At 48.0% G+C, this 20,378-nt stretch overlaps 1 protein-coding gene across 1 annotated transcript; it reads left to right on the top strand.

Moving 5' to 3' along the window:
* The first annotated feature begins 3,715 nt into the window (after positions 1-3,715).
* vps72b (vacuolar protein sorting 72 homolog b) lies at positions 3,716-20,173 on the top strand. Its single transcript, XM_063032623.1, has 6 exons — positions 3,716-3,873; positions 11,487-11,639; positions 13,666-13,789; positions 14,573-14,758; positions 16,287-16,431; positions 19,368-20,173. The coding sequence occupies exons 1-6, from the start codon at positions 3,757-3,759 to the stop codon at positions 19,735-19,737; spliced, it is 1,095 nt and encodes a 364-aa protein (XP_062888693.1). The 5' UTR covers positions 3,716-3,756; the 3' UTR covers positions 19,738-20,173.
* The last annotated feature ends 205 nt before the right edge of the window (positions 20,174-20,378 follow it).

The following is a 20,378-nucleotide window of genomic DNA, read 5'->3' as shown; positions in this document are numbered from 1 at the left end:
AGTGGTTCAAGCTGACAGGAACTCAAAATAACCACACGTTATAACAGTGATGTGTCGAAGAGCATCTCTGAATGCACAACATGTTGAAACTTGAAGTGGATGGGCTACAGCAGCTGAAGACTACAAACATACAGAAATACCTCCTGTACCTAATAAAGTGGCCACTGAGTGTATTTCCCGGGTCGGGGTGGTGGAGGGGGAATCCTGTGGGAGGTGGTGTTCCTCTCAGAGATGGAAACCTGTCATAAAGGGGGCGTTGGGAATGGACCCAAATGCAAGACTCAGACACTGAAGTACTGGGAACTGGACTGGACTAGAGTTAGGGACAGGACAGGACACAGACTGGGAGCTGGGACAGGAACACAGACCTGGGCTAGGACTTTGGCTTGGAAAGCGGGATCAGGACAAGGAACTGGGAACTAGTAGCCTGGGCTTGGACTGCGAGCCAGAGACTGGACAAGGACCCAGAACCTGGGTCTTGTCTCGGGCTCAGACCCCAGAACTAGGCGAGGACATTACCGTATGTTTCCTTGTACGTGTGATAAATAAAACTAATCTTTAATCTTTAAAAAAAAATCAGTTCTTGAACCCTCTGTGCAATTCTAATCACTACCTTAGTAGAGCAACTTGGCACTACAATGGACTTTTTTTTTTGGTTTAATTGTTCTTTCTTGTGTAAATGAAGATGGCAATGAGGAGGCTTAGAGGAGTGAGATATGTCAGCAACAACAACCTCGCACTTAACACCAAGAAGATCGACTAACTGATTGTGGACTTCATGGAGGAGATGTGACACAGAAACGCAGAAAACCTACAGGACAATTTCGGCCCTTGGGAGAACACACACAGTGACAAGCTGAGCCGTTTCAAATTACTGGACACCAACATCGCAGAAGATCTATTTTGGGCTCAACAATATGATGCAATCACGAAGAAGACACACCAGTGGCTCTATCTCATTAGGAGTTTGAAGAGATTTGATATGTTACTAAAAACTCTCATCACAATTTTTTGGAGATGTATGATGGAGAGCATTCTGACTGGTTGCATCACAATCTGGTGTGGAGGCTCCAATGCTCAGGATCAGAAGAGGCTGTGGAGGGTTGTAGACTCTTCCAGCTCCATGGAGGACATCTTCAAGACGTGGTGCCTCGAGGAAACAGCATCCATCATCCCCTCCCCCAGCCGGTGGAATGTGGGTCCTCCCACTTTCTCCAAACTCAAGGGGTAGCCATGGGCACCTGCACGGGCCCCAGCTGTTTCACTGGTGACATAGAACAGCCCATGTTCTAAGCCTTCTCTGGTAATGCTCCCCAAATCTTTCTGCGCTACATTAACGACTGTTGAAAGGACTAGATATGGTTGATGTGGAGCGGGTGTTTCCTTTGTTGGGGGTGTCCAGAACTAGACGGCACAGCCTCAAAATTGATGGGTGACCTTTTAGAACAGAGGTAAGGAGGAATTTTTTTTAGCCAGAGGGTAGTGAATCTGTGGAATGCTCTGCCACAGACTGCAGTTGAGGCCAGGTCCGTGGGTATACTTAAGGCAGAAGTTGATTGTTTCCTGATTGGTCAGGGGATCAAAGGATATAGTGAGAAGGCAGGTATATCAGGTTGAATAGAATCCCGGATCAGCCCTGATGGAATGGCAGAGCAGACTCGATGGGCTGAATGGCCTAATTCTGCTCCTACGTCTTATGGACTGCATTGGTGCTGCTTCATGCACCCATGCGGAGCTTGCTAATTTCATCAACTTTGCCTCAAACTTCCACCCTACCATAAATTCACTTGGTCCATTTCAGGCACCTCCCTCTCCTTTCTGGAACTCTCTGTTGCCATCTCTGGAGACAAACTGTCCACTGGTATCTTCTATTTAACTATATCTCTTCCCATCCTGTCTCCTAGAAAAATGCTATTTCCTTTTCTCTGTTCTTTCGTATTTGCTGCATCTGTTTTCAGAATGAGGGTTTCCTTTCCAGGACATCAGAGAAGTCCTCCTTCTTCAAAGGATGGGATTTCCCTTCCCCCACCATTGTTGCTGCCCTCACCCACACCTCCTCCATTTCCTGGACATCTGTGTGCTCCCCATCTTCCTGTTGCCTTAACAGTGATAGAGTTCCTCTTGACCTTACCTGGCACCCCATGAGCCTCCGCACCCAGCACATCATCCTCCACAACTTCTGCCATCTCCTACTACTAAACATATCACTACCTCCAGTTTCCACAGGGATCGCTCCCTCTGTGATTCCCTTGTCCATTCATCTTTCCCCACTAATTTCCCTCCTGGCATGTATCCCTGAAAGTGACAGAAATGCTACACCTGCCCATTCATCCCCTCCCTCACCTCGGTTCAGGGCCCCAAATAGTCCTTCCAGATGAGGCAACACTTCACCCGTGAATTTGTTGGGGTTGTCTCGAGTACTTGAATGTTCCCGATGTGGGCCCCTCTACATTGGTGAGACCTGACGTAAGTTGTGAGATCAATTTGTCGAGCACCTCCGCTCCATCCGCAAAAAGCATGATTTCCCAGTGGCCAACATTAATTCCTATCCCCGTTCCTGTTCTGACATGTTAGTCCGTAGCCTCCTCTTCTGCCTCAATGAGTGTGGAGGGCCAACACCTCATATTTCAACTTTGTGGCATGAATATTCATTTCTCCTTCTAGAAATATTTTCCCTCCCTCTTTCCTCTTCTTATATTCCCCACGCTGGCCTCTTACTGCTTCTCCTCGCCTGCAAGTCGCTCCCCCTGGGTGCCCCTCTTTCTCCCACGGTCCACTCTGCCCTCCTATCAGATTCCTTCATCTTCGGCCCTTTACCACTTCGACCTATCACCTCGCAGCTTCTTAGTTCATCTCCCCTCCCCCACCCCCAGCTTCTCGCTTGTACTTCCTCCCATCCCCTACCCCCTCCCAATCTTCTTATTCGCATTTCTGCCCCTTCCTTTCCAGTCCTGATGAAGGGTCTCCGCCCGAATCGTCAGCTGTATACTCATTTCCATAGCTGCTGAGCTCTTTCAGCATTTTGTGTGTGCTGATCCATCATTAAGGCCTGTCGCCATCCAGGATGTGACCTCTTCTCATCACTACCACTAGAGAGAAGGTACACACTCAACGTTTCAGGAACAGCTTCTTCCCCTCTGCCATCAGATTTCTGAATGTACATTTGCTCACTGATTTTGTTCTCTTTTTGTGCTACTTACTTATTTTTTAAAATGTATTTCATATTGTAATGTAAACAACAGGAATTCTGCAGATGCTGGAAATTCAAGCAACACACATCAAAGTTGCTGGTGAACACAGCAGGCCAGGCAGCATCTCTAGGAAGAGATTTCTCTTACTAGCTCTTCCTTCAGTTGGTCCTGACGAAGGGCCTCGGCCTGAAACGTCGACTGTACCTCTTCCTAGAGATGCTGCCTGGCCTGCTGTGTTCACCAGCAACTTTGATGTGTGTTGCTCATATTGTAATGTGTAGATTTTTACAATGTCTTGCAATGTACTGCTTCCTAAAATCAGCACATTTCAGGATATTGATAATATATTATTATTAACCTGATCCTGTTTCAATATTTATGATTGTAATGCCTCGGATGCTGCCGCAAACTAGTTTTTCATTGCGTTCGCGCAAACTTGTCCATGAACTCGGATGCCATCGATGCTCTCGGCTCTCGATTGTCGGTTCGATCAGAGTCCGCTCGCCACTCGACGGATCGCGCCTGCCCGTTGTCAAGGAGGGTCGAACGCATCGAACAGGGAAGGATGAGCCTGGCGGAGAACAGGCCGTCGCGCAAAAATGCCGGCAACCGCATGTCGCGGCTGTTGGAGGCAGAGGAAGAGGACGATTTCTACAAGACGACTTACGGAGGCTTCCACGAGGTAGGCGGCGGCGGTAGGGACAGTGGCCCCCGCTCCCGGGCCAAGGCGGTCGGCCGGACGGCCTAATGGCGGGTATGGCGGTTGAAGGGAGGGCGGGACCAACTGTGTTTCTTCGCCCTCCGATTGGCTGAATTGGTGCCTTCTGTCTGGGGAAACCCTCGTGTCCTATTGGACGTCACCGCAGTCAGTTACGACGCAGTCTCCGCGCCTGTCTCCCGGAGTATGAAGTGTGCGTCCCGGGTTTCTCGGAAGGATAACCCCAGGGGTTTGCGGCTGTCTCGGAGATGGAGTGGAGCGAATGGAAGGGAGGAGGGTTTGCATATTCACATCCCCACTGCAATGCATTGTGAGAATTGAAATGCACCCGTCCTCATTCTCCACTACCACCATAGTCATACTTTATTGATCCCGGGGGAAATTGGTTTTCGTTACAGTTGCACCATGAATAATTAAATAGTAATAATAAAACCATAAATAGTTAAATAGTAATATGTAAATTATGCCAGGAAATAAGTCCAGGACCAGCCTATTGGCTCAGGGTGTCTGACCCTCCAAGGGAGGAGTTGTAAAGTTTGGTGGCCACAGGCAGGAATGACTTCCTATGACGCTCTGTGTTGCATCTCGGTGGAATGAGTCTCTGGCTGAATGTACTCCTGTGCCCACCCAGTACATTATGTAGTGGATGGAAGGCATTGACCAAGATGGCATGCAACTTGGACAGCATCCTCTTTTCAGACACCACCGTCAGAGAGTCCAGTTCCATCCCCACAACATCACCGGCATTACGAATGGGTTTGTTGATTCTGTTGGTGTCTGCTACCATCAGCCTGCTGCCCCAGCACACAACAGCAAACATGATAGCACTGGCCACCACAGACTCGTAGAACATCCTCAGCATCGTCCGGCAGATGTTAAAGGACCTCAGTCTCCTCAGGAAATACAGATGGCTCTGACCCTTCTTGTAGACAGCCTCGGTGTTCTTAGACCAGTCCAGTTTATTGTCAATTTGTATCCCCAGGTATTTGTAATCCTCCACCATGTCCACAGTGACCCCCTGGATGGAAACAGGCGTCACCAGTACCTTAGCTCTCCTCAGGTCTACCACCAGCTCCTTAGTCTTTTTCACATTAAGCTGCAGATAATTCTGCTCACACCATGTGATAAAGTTTCCTACCGTAGCCCTGTACTCAGCCTCATCTCCCTTGCTGATGCATCCAACTATGGCAGAGTCATCCGAAAACTTCTGAAGATGACAAGACTCTGTGCAGTAGTTGAAGTCCGGGGTGTAAATGATGAAGAGAAAGGGAGACAAGACAGTCCCCTGTGGAGCCCCAGTGCTGCTGATCACTCTGTCGGACACACAGTGTTGCAAGCACACGTACTGTGGTCTGCCAGTCAGGTAATCAAGAATCCATGACACCAGGAAAGCATCCACCTGCATCGCTGTCAGCTTCTCCCCCAGCAGAGCAGGGCAGATGGTGTTGAACGCACTGGAGAAGTCAAAAAACATGACTCTCACATTGCTCGCTGGCTTGTCCAGGTGGGCGTAGACACAGTTCAGCAGGTAGACGATGGCATCCTCAACTCCTAGTCGGGGCTGGTAGGCGAACTGGAGGGGATCTAAGTGTGGCCTGACCATAGGCCGGAGCAGCTCCAGAACAAGTCTCTCCAGGGTCTTCATGATGTGGGAGGTCAATGCCACCGGTCTGTAGTCATTGAGGCCGCTGGGGCGCGGCGTCTTCGGCACAGGGACGAGGCAGGACGTCTTCCACAGCACAGGAACTCTCCGGAGCCTCAGGCTCAGGTTGAAGACATGGCGAAGTACTCCACATAGCTGAGGGGCACAGGCTTGCAGAAGCCATTTACCAGAATGCTCCTGGGTCCGAGGAATTTTAGTTGTGTGGAGATGTTGGAGTTCAGGGGTTAGGCGTTGGTCTAATTGGAACATTCAAAATTTATGCAGGACCACAAACATATCACTGAATCAGCAAGTCAAGTTTATTGTCATTTAACAATATACATGTATACCGTCAAATGAGACAACGCTTCCCTGGACCGGGGTGTAAAGCACAGTGGTACACTTAGGAGATAAATTATGTATAAATAAATTAAATATTGTAAGCAACGGAACAGATTAACCAGTGATACTTTGAATACGAAGCTGCTGGGAGTTCAGACGCCTAATGAACTGGGGGAAGAAACTGTTTCTATGCTGACTATTCTTGTTTTTATACATCGTAGTTTCCTGCCTGGTGGTAGCAAGTCAAAGAGGATGCTGGAAGGATAGGTGGGATCCATGTTATTTCGAAGGGGCCTGTGTACGCAGCACTCCTAATCAATGGCCCTGGTGGATGGTAGGGAGACCCCTACAATCCTCTCAGCTGTTCTCACAGTTCTTCGTCGGGACTTCTGGTCCGTGGCTCTGCTGCTCCCATACCAGATGGATCTGAGATGCAGCTTGTCATGACGCTCCCAATAGTGTTCCTGTAAAACGCAGTTAAGAGGGGGGTGGGGGAGCCTCGCTTCTTGTTCAGGGAGATGATGTTGAGGGATCAAATGAGGTCATCTGTGATGTGAACTCCCAGGAACTTGGTGCACTTAACTTTCTCTTTGGAGCAAACATGTATTTGCAGAGGGGGATGATACATTTGTGCCTTCCTAAAGTCAACAGTTATTTCCTGGTCTTCTCCATTTTCAGACTTAGGTTCTTCTTCTCACAACTGTCCACCAGTTATTCCAGGCCTTCAGGCCAACTCATCCATACCATCCAAGTTGCCTGTCTATGCCAGTCCATTTGCCTGCATTTCGCACATACCACTCTAAACTTTCCTAATCAGTGTACCTGTCCATATCCCTTCAAACCTTTCCTATCCGTGTACCTGTCCGTATCCCTCTAAACCTTTCCTATCCGTGTACCTGTCCATATCCCTCTAAACCTTTCCTATCCGTGTACCTGCCCATCTCCCTCTAAACCTTTCCTATCCGTGTACCTGTCCGTATCCCTCTAAACCTTTCCTATCCATGTACCTGTCCGTATCCCTCTAAACCTTTCCTATCCGTGTACCTGTCCATATCCCTCTAAACCTTTCCTATCCGTGTACCTGTCCGTATCCCTCTAAACCTTTCCTATCCGTGTACCTGTCCATATCCCTCTAAACCTTTCCTATCCGTGTACCTGTCCGTATCCCTCTAAACCTTCCCTATCCGTGTACCTGTCCAACTTTTTTTTACACCTTGTAATTGTGCCTCAATCACTTCCACTGGCAGCTCATTCCATATTTCCACAACCTGTGTGTAGAAGAAGTTGTCCCCAGGCCCCCTTTAAATCTCTCCCCTCTCACCTTAAACTTGTACCCTCTAGTCTTTTTCCCAGGGTCCCTAGAGTCTGGTCTCCCAAGCCAGGGAAAAATGACTGTGCATTCACTGTCTTTTCCCCTCATTATTTTACACACCTCTGTAACATCACCCCTCAGTCTCCTACAGTTCTGTAAGGTTGTCATAGCCGTGGGTGGTAATGGAGATAAGCTCCCACTACTTTTAAATGCTCCCAGTGGCGTGCACCTCAAGTAGCCTCTGACAACCAAGTCCAGCTCCTGGCCTTCATGTGTAGCTAATACTAAGCTCGGCATAACCGTTTCTGCTAACAGGGGGAGGGGCAAAGGCAGGTTACTGGCACTTTAAAACCAGTTGCATTACGCAGACGAGGCTTGTCAACCGTGGCTGGCAGCTCGTCTAGGAGAAGGAAGACTCTGATCTCAAACCTCCACTGCCTTGCACTGTACCTACACATGGGGAAGGCTTTGACAGTAAACCCCGAGGGAAAAATCTGGAGCTGGAGTCTCTAAGGCAGTCCTATGTTGAATTCAACGCTGACTAGCAACTCCTGTGATGCTGCTGGTGTCAAACTGTATTGGCCTCTGCATTTCCTTTGGGTTCATCAGCTTTGTGGAGACGGGGAGCTTGCTATATGGGCAACAGCTTGCTTTCAATATCATACTACCCTGGCTTTTGTATCACCTAGACAGCTGGGAAACAACATCCATGGTTGACCCCAACTAATGGAGGGACCTCAGCAGTCTCTTATGTTTCAGTGATTAAATTCCCAGCATGCCAAACCTCTTCCTGTAACTCAGGCTCTTAACTCCTGCCAATACCTGGTAAAAGGCAAGTTGGGCTGTATCTGGAAGGACCAGTTAGCGTTTCAGAGTGTTTGTATGTGGCTTGCCAGGGTATGCAGTGGTGCTAGAAAGTTTATGAACCCTGTAGAATTTTCAACGTTTCTGAATAAATATGAGCTAAAATATGATCAGATTTTCACCTGTCCTAAAACTAGATAAAGAGAACCCAATTAAATAAATAACACAAAAACATTATAGTTCATTTATTTATTGAGAAAAATGATCCAATATTATATGTATTTGTTGGAAAAAGTATGGGGGAATTTTAGGCCATTCCTCCTTACAAAACTGCTTCAACTCTGGGATGTTACTGGGCTTCCTTGCATGAACTGCCTGCTTCAGGCCCTCCACAACATTTTTATAGGATTAAGGTCAGCACTTTGACTCGACCATTCCAAAACACAAATTTTCTTCTTTTTAATCCATTTTGTTGTTGATTTACTCTTGTCTTCCGGATCATTGTCTTGTTGCATTCTCCAACTTCTATTAAGCTTCAGGTGACTGTCTGCTACCCTGACATTCTCCTGTAAAATGTCTTGATACAATTTTGAATTCATTGTTCCCTCAACAATTGCAAGCTGTCCAGGCAGCAAAGCAGCCCCAAACCGTGATGCTTCTTCCACCATGCTTCACAGTTGGGATGGGGTTTTGGTGTTGGTGTACAGTGCCCTTTTTTCCTCCAAACATAACTCTGCATTTCTGCCAAAAAGTTCAACTTTTGTCTCATCTCTCCACAGAACATTGTCCCAGAAGCATTGTGGAACGTCCAGGTGGTCTTTTGCAAACTTTGAGACGTGCAGCAATGTTTTTGTTTGAGAGCAGTGGTTTCCTCCGTGGTGTCCTTCCATGAACACCATTCTTGTTCAGTGTTTTTCTTATAGTGGACACATGAACAGAGACTTTAGCAAGTCTACAGATTTCTGCAGGTCTTTTGCTGTTACCCTTGGGTTCTTTTTCACCTCCTTTAGCATGGTACATTGTGCTCTTGGTGTGAACTTTGCAGGATGCCCACACCAAGGGAGAGAAGCAATTTGTAGAGGTTTTTTCTTACTGTAGACTGATGAACACTCAGTAAAGCTTTTATATCCTTTTCCAGTTTCATGCATCTCTACAATTCTTCTTCCAAGGTCTTCTAAAAGTTGTTTTGATCAAGACATGGTGCACCATAAACAGATTTTTTTTGAGAAGAGCAGGTTCTGTCAATAACCTGACTTTGTGTGTCCTTTTTATAGGGCAGGGCACCTCTACAACCCACATCTCCAATTCATCTCATTGATTGGAACACCTGACTCCAAATAGCTTTTGTAGAAACAACATACATCAAAGTTGCTGGTGAACGCAGCAGGCCAGGCAGCATCTGTAGGAAGAGGTGCAGTCGACATTTCAGGCCGAGACCCTTCGTCAGGACTAACTGGTTCCAACCACTAACTGCACCTCTTCCTACAGATGCTGCCTGGCCTGCTGCGTTCACCAGCAACTTTGATGTATGTTGCTTGAATTTCCAGCATCTGCAGAATTCCTGTTGTTAGCTTTTGTAGAAAGCTTTACTCCAGAGGGTCACATACTTTTCCCAACAAATACAAGTAATATTAGATCATTTTTCACAATAAATAAGTGAACAAGTATAATGTTTTTGTGTTATTTATTTAATTGGGTTCTCTTTACCTAGTTTTAAGACAGGTGAAGATCTGATCACATTTTAGGTCATACTTATGCAGAAATTGAGAAAGTTCTACAGGTTTCACAAGCTTTTATAGCACCACTGTATGTGGAGAGGATTTTACTGCATGGGGTGTCCAGAGTCAGGGGATGTCCTGCCTGGCAGTGACACAAAAGGTTCTGCAGATGATGGAAATCTTGAAGTACACACACAAAACACTGGAGGGTCAGGGAGCATCGAGCTAGGGGAATAGCAATTGACATTCTGGGCTGAGACCCTTCGTCGGGACTGAAAAGAAAGGGGAAAACGGCAGAATAAGAAGGGGCAAGCGCAGAGTACAAGCTGGCAGGTGATAGGCGAGACCAGGTGCACCCCTCCCTCTAGTTCTCCATCTCCTTCCTTTCTTCCATGGTTTACTTTCCTCTCCTATCAAATTCCTCCTTAGTCAGCTTCTCACATCAACCTACCCACCGTTTCCCTCACCTGGTTTCACTGCCCCTCCCACCATGCAGCTCTCCCTCCTCACTACTTCTCCTGTGGCGGGGTGATCCCTCCTCACAAACTACACCCAGTGTTTACTGTGATTGAAAATGTGATTCATAGAACTTGTTCGCAAATCCCTACAAAGGATTGGAGATATTTATCAGGAGCTCTGGGTATGCAGGGCCCTTAGCATTGTAAATCAGTCCTTCCATCTGTCCAAAAATCTCTTTGACCCTTACTATGAGGCTGGAGGTACTGCGGAATTAGACAAGGGCTGTTAGGATGGGAAACAGATTTTCCCCCAGGCTGTAAGACAACTGAACTCATTGACACCATCCAGGCCTGATCACATATGAAGTGCCAGTAGTATTAGACTGTTTTAACTTGTGCTGTAAATGCACCTTATTACTTGTTCATTTATTTGTGGTAATATTACTTCATATGTCGTGTGTGTGTGAGTAGTATGTATTGTGATGTGCACCCTGGTCAGGAGGAACGTTGTTTCATTTGATGGTATACATGTGTACGACTGAGTGACAATAAACTGAACTCCAGCTTGCTGCGTGCATTGGGTTACTGTGTTTACTAGCAGGTAAGGGCTGTTTGGGACTGGGGAGAATTTTGCTGGGCAACCGGCAGGACATGGTGTTGGCTGTCCCTGATGACACTCTCCGCCCCACTCTCTCTCTTTTGCCTCTCTCACTGCTCTCCCCTCCCCTTCAAACTTTTCCTCACATATCTTTCTCTCCATATCTCCTCCCTCCCCCTTTGTTACCTCCTATCCATTTCCCTCTGTCCTTTCTCTTTTTTCCCCTCCCTCCTCCTCCCCCACTTCCCCTTCCACCATCCTCCTTCTCCCTTTTCACTTTCTCCCACTCTCATTCTCTATGACATCTCTCTACATTCCCACTCCCCCCTCTCCCCCTCGCCTTCTCTCTCTCCCCCTCCCCTACATTTCCCCTTCACCCTTCCCCCTCCCCCTCCCCATCCCTCTGCCCCTCCTCCCCTCACGCCACCCCTCTCCTCTCGTTCCCCCCTCCCCCTCATGCCTCTCACCCCTTCTCCCTCTCCCTTCTTCCCTCACTCTGTATCCTCCTCCTCTCACGCCATCCTCCCCCTCTCCTCCCATCATCCCTCTACCCTACCCCTCTCTGTTCCCCTCCTTTCCCTCTTTCCTCCCTTCCCTCCCTCTTTTTGCTTCCTCCTCATCCTCCCCTACTCTCTTCCCTCCTCCACCCTCTTCCTTCCCCCTTTCCCTCTCCTTCTACCTCTCCTCCCTCCTCCCTCGGCAGGAGTCTGGAGATGACGAGTACAATACGGACCAGTCAGAGAGCGAGGACGAGGTGGACTCTGACTTCGACATTGACGAGGGGGATGAGCCAGCCAGTGACCAGGAGGATGACGAGCCGCGCAGGAAACGCCGTGTCATCACCAAAGTCTACAAGGTGAGGTGTGGGTGGGCATGGGGGCGGGGAAGGGGGGGAGGTGCAGAAACTCTCCTGTGGGCGCTTCTCCATCCTCTTATATATCTGACTGCCAGCTCCTTGACTGCAGGGCACAGCGCAGATCAGATGATGGGAATTGGCCTCTCATTCCTCCCCTGCCATAACAGTTACACCTGCACTGACACAGAACCTGATCACAAGGCTCAACTGGGTGGAGTTAGTCCATGCGCTCAACATCCGCCACATTACCTCTCCCCTGTCTACAAGGCACCGGTCACGAGTGTGACAGGGCACTCTGTATGGCCACTCTTCCACAGAACAGCATCTTAATCATCCTTACGACCCTCAATGCTGCTGACTGGCACTCGATCACTTTCTCAAAACAATTGCTAATTCTCTCTTTTGCTTTCACATTGCAACCAGCTTCCTCTCATGGACTCCATCTACACTTCTCACTGCTTCAGTAAAGCAGCCAGTATGATCAAAGACCCCACCCTAGACATTTTCTCTTCTCTCTCCTCCCACTGGGTAGAAGGTACAAAAGCCCAGAAGCACAAACCGGAGAATGGTTCCCTAGTATGATAAAATGAAGTCTTGACCTCACCTTGAGCCTCATTATGACCTTATACCTTATTGTCGACCTGCCCTCGTTTTCTTTGTAACTGGAACACTAGTCTGCATTCTGATGTCGTTTAACCTCGTTCTTAATGATTTGAATACATGAGATTCTACAGATGCAGGAAATCTGGAGCAACTCTGGAAGAACTCAGCAGGTCGGGCACCATCTATCTATGGAAGGAAATATAAACAGTCAATGTTTCATCCTGATGAAGGCTTTGGTCCAAAACATTGACTGTTTATTCCTCGCCGTAGAGGCTGCCTTGATTCTCCAGCATTTTCTGGGTGTAATGATCTGATCTGTATGAACAGTGTGCAAGACAGGCTTTTCACTGTATCTTGGTACATGTGACAAGAACAAACCCGTTCCAATAACAAGCTGACACCATTTTAGTATATTATCATCATTTTGTGTTACACAATTTTGCGCATGCTAAGGAGGAATCAAATATGACTTCTGGCAAATTTAACTCTTTCCTTACACATTCAATGGTATTTCCATCACTGAATCCTCCACTGTCAATATCTATGCGACTATCTTTGACCAGAAACTGAACTGGAGTAGCCCTTGACATGCAATTTGACTACAAGAGCTGATGGAAGGAATCACCTCAAAACTCCCCAAAACCTGTTCACCTGTCTACAAGGCTCAACTCTCCAGTTCCCTGGGTGGAGTTAGTCCATGCACTCAACTTTTGCCACATTACCTCTCTACTGTCTACAAGGCACGGGTCAGGAGTGTGATGGGGCACTCTCCAATTCCCTGGGTGGAGTTAATCTATGTATTCCACATACGCCACATCACCTGTTCAACGTCTACAAAGCACAGGTCAAGAGTGTGAGTGGACACTCTCCACTTCCCTGGGTACGTACAGCTCCAACAGCTCTCGGGAAGCTCAGCACAACCTGAGACAAAGCCGCCCACTCAGTTGTGGCACCTCATCCACAACCACTCACTCACTTCATTACTGATGCACGGTAGCAGCAGTCTGTACAGGATGCACTGCAGCAATGTAGCAAAGCTCCTTAGACATAAACCTTCCAAATCCACAACCTCTACCAGATAGAAGGACAAGAGCCACAAAAACACGGGGAACACCACCCCCGGAAGTTGCCCTCCGAGCCACACATCATCCCACTTGGAAATATATCGCCGTTCCTTCACCGTTGTTCAGTCAAAATGTTAGAAGTGCTTCCCTGACATCTTACTCACACCTCAAGGACTGCAGTGGTTGTAGAAGGCAGCTCATCACCGCTGCCTTCTCAGAGCAACGAGGGACGGATAATTAAACGCTGGTTCAGCCTAGCGTGGACAAAACACTGGGTGGGCGGAAGATCCTGTTTCTGTGCTGGATCTCTCTGTGTTCCTCCCCCCACACCAGAGTTAATGCCTGTTGTCATTCTGCAGGAGCCAGTGAAGTCGAGTCGGCCAAAAGCCAAGCCCAGGAAGTCTTTGGGCACCCCTGGCACGTCAGAGAAAGCATATCCTGACAAGGGGGACACCACTGATCTCCCGGACGAATTTGGAGAATGTAAGTGTCCATTGCCACACGTTGTTCACTCACTAACAAAAGCTGCCCGACAGAGGCAGACTGTGGTAATCCAGACCTTGGTGCTCTGTGTGTGCATGTAATCTACACATTCTCTCTGTGACGGTTTGGTGCTCAATTCTCTCTCACATTCCAACTATGTCGGGTAGATGGGTTAATCAGCTGATGTGGCCGAGAAGTAGAACCTCTGCCTTTGGTGTGCTCTTAGGATCCAGTCTTTATTCCTTATAAAGACGTCTGGGACTGGGGTAGGTCTTTTAGCAAAGTGAGTCTTACTAACCACCAACCACCCACCACCCATTTACGCCCATCACATTTCATTCTCCTGCAATTTTCTGTCAAATCCCCCAGATCCTACCCCTCATCAACATACTGGGGGGGGGGGTGGTTAAGAGTTACTGTGGGCAATTAACCCTCCAACCTAACACATCATGGGCGAGGTGTCGAAACTGGAGCACCCGAGGGAAACCCATGTGCGTGCGTGTGCGCGCACACACACCCCACTGGAGGTCAGGATTGAACCTGGAGTGGATGTACTGTTGTCAGAGGAGGTATCTGGTCGGGGGAGGTTGGGGTGTTATATTGCTGATGGTGGGATCTTGCTGTGTTAGTGACAGGATCGGGGGTTTGGGGATGGTGGTTCTGAGTTTTCGAGTCAGGAGCCACAACTGACCATGACCGTGATCTATTCTCTTCCTCCTCGCCCCATCCATTCCTCTCAACTCCTTCCTTCCCCGCACTTCCTCCCTTCCGCTCTCCCTGCAGGTGGCCGCAAGTCGGTGCGGCAGTCGACCACAGAGCACACGCGGCTGACATACCTGCGGGTGCAGGAGCGCCAGGTGCAGCCCCGCCGCCTTCGCAAGGCGCCGCATGCAGAGACCCACCAGCTCAGCCAGGAGGAGCTGCTGGCGGAGGCCAAGCTCACTGAGGAGATCAACCTGCGCTCCCTGGGTAGGTTCAGAAACACGGGGCTGCTCGCTCATCCTGCCCGACTGGTAGAGCTGCTGCCCTGTGGCCCCAGTCGTGGATTCGATCCCCACTTCCAGTGTTGTGTGTGTGCATATCTTTGTTTGGTTGCATGTGTGTTTGGTCTTTGTCTTTGTGTGTGTGGTTTGCATCTTCTCCCTGTGATTGTGTGAGTGTCCCGCTCAGGTGTTCCAGTTCCCTCCCACATCCCAAAGGTGTGACTCACCTAATTTTCCAATGTCTCTTGCCCAAAGACGAGACGCATGTCAGGACACTTCACTTCCATGGGTGAGTGCATCTCCCACAACAGTCAAGGTGCTTGACAGCACCTGGGACAAGACAGCATCGACAAACACTAGTTCACCACCTGTCGGGGGGAGAGAGGAAAGAGAATGTCCAGGGTGGGTGGGCTGCTGCCTTCTCAAGGCAGAGTGAAGGCTAGATTCCCTGAGGTACTGAGTTGTGCCCAGAGTTCTCTTGTGGTCCGAATATGTTCTCTGTGGTGCATTGTAAAAAAATTAGTGAGGACATGCTGAACTCCTTATCCTCCTGAGGAGGTGGAAGCAACAGCGGACTTTCCCATCCAGCACAGCGAAGTAGTGTAGTGGATCAGCCCGATCATGTAGAGACTTGAACGAACTTCCATAGGTGCACAGTGGAGAGTGTGGGTTGGTATGGAAACACCAATGCCCAGGAACAGAACAGTCTACAGAAAGTGATGGACACAGCCCAGTCCATCACAGGCAAAGCCCTCCCCACCATTGACATGGAGCACGGCAACAAGCAAAGCAGCGTCCATCCAGGCCAGGCTCCCTTTTTGCTGCTACCATCAGGCAGAGGCACGTGAGTCCCACACCACCAGGCTCAGGAACAGTTGTTACCCTACAATCATCAGGCTCCTGAACCAGTGAGGATAACTTCACTCACCCCAACTCTGATTGATCCCACGACTAACAGACTCAACTTTCAAGGCTCTTTACAACTCACATACCCAGTACTATTTTTATTTGCACAGTTTGTCTTCTTTTGCACATTGGTTGTTTGTCAGTCTTTGTTTATGTATACTTTTTACATAAAAGTCTATTGTATTTCCCTTTTCCTGTAAATGCCTGTAAAAAATGAATCTCATGGTAGTGTATGGTAACATACGTACTTTGATAATGAACTTACTTTGAACTATGAGTGATGGGATAGTCTAGAGGGCCTGAAGGTTCTCCACGTGTCCTTGCTCTAAATGCTTAACTGTGCTGCCCAAGTGCACAGTCCTTTCTCTGATCTTTCTCCCCCTGCCACACAGAACTTTTCAGACTCGATGGTGTGGTTAGCGTAACACTTTACAGTGCCAGTGATCATAGTTCAGTTCCTCCTGCTCTCTGTGACCATGAAGTACGATGACACTTGCATCTAGCACAGTCTTGGACAGTGTTGGTTGCTGACACAGATTTCACTGTGTGTTTTGATGTACGTATGACGTGTGATATACATCTTTGGCTCTTTAATCCCACCCCTGCAGAGAACTACGAGCGGCTGGAGGCGGACAAGAAGAAGCAGGTGCTGAAGAAGCGGCGGTGCGTGGGACCTACCATCCGTTTCCATTCCGTCACCATGCCGCTGGTCACTGAGATCAACGTAAAGGAGGAGAATGTGGATGTAGAAGGGTGAGTGAGGGGCCATGTGGGGAGTGGGGGGGGAGGGATAACGGCTGCCCTGCTTTCCATGAAGTGCAGGATTGGTAAATTGGTTTATTATTGTCACACATGCAAAACTTTGTTTTGAATGCCATCCATTTTGTTGCATTAGTACATCAAGATCATAGTCATAGTCATACTTTATTGATTCCGGGGGAAATTGGTTTTTGTTACAGTTGCACCCTAAATAATAAATAGTAATAGAACCATAAATAGTTAAATAGTAATATGTAAATTATGCCAGGAAATTATGAAATAAGTCCAGGACCAGCCTATCGGCTCAGGATGTCTGACCCGCCAAGGGAGGAGTTGTAAAGTTTAATGGCCACAGGCAGGAATGACTTCCTATGACGCTCTGTGCTGCATCTCGGTGGAATGAGTCTCTGGCTGAATGTACCCCTGTGCCCACCCAGTACATTATGTAGTGGATGGGAGACATTGTCCAAGATGGCATGCAACTTGGACAGCATCCTCTTTTCAGACACCACCGTCAGAGAGTCCAGTTCCATCCCCACAACATCACTGGCCTTACGAATGGGTTTGTTGATTCTGTTCGTGTCTGCTACCCTCAGCCTGCTGCCCCAGCACACAACAGCAAACATGATAGCACTGGCCACCACAGACTCGTAGAACATCCTCAGCATCGTCCGGCAGATGTTAAAGGACCTCAGTCTCCTCAGGAAATAGAGACGGCTCTGACCCTTCTTGTAGACAGCCTCATTGTTCTTAGACAGTCCAGTTTATTGTCAATTCGTATCCCCAGGTATTTGTAATCCTCCACCATGTCCACACTGACCCCCTGGATGGAAACAGGGGTCACCGGTACCTTAGCTCTCCTAACCCCAGTGAAAACAACAGCAGAATGCAGAATAAGTGTTATTGTTGCAAAGAAAGTGCAGTGCAGACAGGCATTAAGGGACAAGGGCCATAACAAGTTAGATTGTGCTGTTAAGAGTCCATCGTATTGTACTAGAGGTAGAAGCTGTCCTTCAGCCTTGTGGTACATGCTTTCAGGGTTTTTATCTCGTACAGTAACAAAGAACTTTTGACCTCACAGTCTACCTCATCGGACTCTACTATTATCAGCTCCTACCTCCTGCTGCATTCTATGAAAGCACATAGCACCAGGCTCAAGGACAGCTTCTATCCCACTTTTATGAGAGTATTGAATGGTTCCCCAGCACAGTAAGATTGTCTCTTGGCCTCACAATCTTCCTCACCTTGGCTCATGCACATTATTGTCTGCCTGTGCTGCACTTTCTCTGTAACTGTGACACTTCATTCTGCATTCTGTTATTGCTTTCCCTTGGACTACCTCAATCTATCGAGGTGCTGAAATGCTCTGTACGGATGGCATGCAAAACAATCTTCTTAATGAGTTATTGTCACGTGTACTGATGTACAGTGAGAAACTTAAGTTCATCCATTTTGTCATACAAGGGGTCCGTTAAGTAGTGTTTTAACAGTAGAGTAGTAGCTGTCCTTGAATGTGGTTGTACATCACTTTAGGCTTTTTTATTTACTGCCCTATGGGAGGGAGAAGAAGAGAGAATGTTCAGTGTTGGAGGGGTCTTTGATTATGTTGGCTGCTATACTGAGGCACTGAGGCAGTGAGAAGTGTAGACAGTTCATTGAGGGGAGGCTGCTTTTAAGGCATTTATACGTTGTCAAGCTTCCAGAGGTTTACTGGAACCACACTCACGCAGGCAAGTGGAGAGCATCCTGTCTCACTCTGACCTATGCCTTGTAGAGCTCTGGACAATGTCAAGATGGATTTTAGTAGCCATTTGAAAAGGTCCTTCATGGGAGACTTATCCAGAATAATGTGCATGGGATCTCTGACGAATAGGCTATTTGCATTCAGACAGGGGGTAGTGGTTGATGGGCCTTATTCTGGCTGGAGGTCTATGTCTAGTGATGTTCTGCGGGGATCTACTTTGGCAAATCTGCTGTTTGTAATCGATATAAATGACATGGATGAAAATGTAGATGGGTAGGTTAGTGAGTTTTCAGGTGATACAAAAATTGGTGGTGTTGTGGACAGTGTAGAAGGTTGTAAAAAGATACAGCAGGGATACACTGTAGATTAGGTGCAGATATAGGCAGAGAAATGGCAAACGGAGTTAAACCCAGCTAAATATGAAGTGTTGTACTTTGGGAGATTGAATGGAAAGAGACAGTACACTGTTAAGGGCAAGTCCCCTAACAATTGTGGAGAGCAGAGGAATTGTGAGGTCTAAGTTCATAGCTCCCAGAAAATGGCCACATAGGTTGATATGATGGCAAAGAAGGCGTATGGCATGCTTGCCTTCATTAGTCGCGGGAAGTTATGTTGCAGCTTTATAAAACTCTGGTTAGGCTGCATCTGGAGTTTTGCATTCGTTTCTGATCAAACCATGACAGGGGTTCACCAGGATGTTGCCTGGATTGGAGGAGATGAGCTATAAGGAGAGGTCAGAGAAACTTGGATTGTTTTCTGTAGAGCGGTCAAGGCTGAGGAGAGACCTGATAGAGGTCTATAGGATTATGAGAGGCAATGAAAGAACAGACAGTCGGTATCCTCTTCCCAGGATTGAAATATTTAATACTAGAGGAGGACAGGCACTTCAAAATTCAAAGTAAAATTCATTATCAGAGCACATACATGTCACCACATACAACCCTGAGATACTTTTTCTCTGCAGGCATACTTAGCAAATCTATAGAACAGTAACAGTAAACAGGATCTGTAAACTGTAAACATCAGGAACTGTAAACTGTAAACAAACTGTGTAAATGCAGGTAAGGTGAGAGGGAGAAAGTTCAAAGGAGGTGTGTTGGGCAAGTTTTTTTTACATAGAGTGCTGGGAATGAGCCCCTGAGCATCCACATCTGATCTCTCTCTATCTTTCTTCTTCCCTCTGCAGGCTGGACCACGACCCGCAGCCGACATCGGAGCAATCCCAGACACCAGCGCTGGCTCCTGTGGGGAGGTGCCTGCGCAATTTCATCACTTTCAGTGATGACGCCACCTTTGAACGTGCCTTCCCCAAGGCCAAGCCGCCCAGGGTCCCGGCCCGCGAGCTCTGCCCCGTCACCCATAAGCCAGCCCTGTACCGTGACCCCATCACCGACATCCCCTACGCCAACACCCGGGCTTTCAAGATCATCCGTGAAGCCTACAAGAAGTACATCACGGCGCACGGGCTGCCCAGCTCCCAGGGTAGCTCGCAGCCTGAGCAGGCTGGCCGCAACCGCCAGAGGATCATCATCAAACAGGCTGCACCTCCTACCTGAAGGGAGAGGGGAGTGTTGGGGGTGGGAGGGGAGTACTTTATGGCCCTCTCCCTCTCCCCCTCTGATCCAAAGAGAGATGTATCATCTCTTCCTGGGACGGTGTAGGGGGAGCTTCACTCGTTATCTGAACACATGAGTGTGTGATGGGACTGGATGGAGGGAGCTTCACTCCGTACCTGGGGTCCTGCGAGTGTGTAATAGGACTTGTAGAGGTCCCAGAACTCTAGGCTCCCAATTACTCTATGACTGACCCCAAGAGTATGAGATGGGACAGTGTCGAGGGAGCTTCACTCTGTGTCTGGTTGAGTTTGTCACATCTATCTGCCAGGGGCAATGTGTTGCAGAAATAATAATCTTTTGTGTATTCACAGCCTACCTTTATGCCCCTAAAAGTGTCATTTTTAAATAATAAATCTGCAAAATGATTACAAGTTGCTCCTCCTTGTAAAAGCTTGTAGGTTCTATTGCTGAAGATATTTTGGAACTTTTTGAGGTTGCAGTGAATGATGGTGGAAACTTTGCAAAATCCTCCTAGAACAGTGTGAAGGACAGAGGTTCAAAGTCTAGCTCTGGGACAGATATTCCCCTTTTATTCAAGTCATCTTTCAAAGACCAGGAACCCTTCTGTTCCCAGTTTCCTG

The sequence above is a fragment of the Mobula hypostoma genome, chromosome 2 (assembly GCF_963921235.1).
Source record: "Mobula hypostoma chromosome 2, sMobHyp1.1, whole genome shotgun sequence".
Taxonomy (NCBI): domain Eukaryota; kingdom Metazoa; phylum Chordata; class Chondrichthyes; order Myliobatiformes; family Myliobatidae; genus Mobula; species Mobula hypostoma.
Note: the sequence above shows the minus strand (reverse complement) of the source record. Positions and strands in the feature narration are given on the sequence as shown.

Coding starts and splice junctions, on each gene's coding strand:
- vps72b (XM_063032623.1), top strand. CDS start 3,757: ATGAGCCTGGCGGAGAACAGGCCGTCGCGCAAAAATGCCGGCAACCGC. Junction 11,640..13,665: donor TCATCACCAAAGTCTACAAG/GTGAGGTGTGGG, acceptor GTCATTCTGCAG/GAGCCAGTGAAGTCGAGTCG. Junction 14,759..16,286: donor GATCAACCTGCGCTCCCTGG/GTAGGTTCAGAA, acceptor CCACCCCTGCAG/AGAACTACGAGCGGCTGGAG.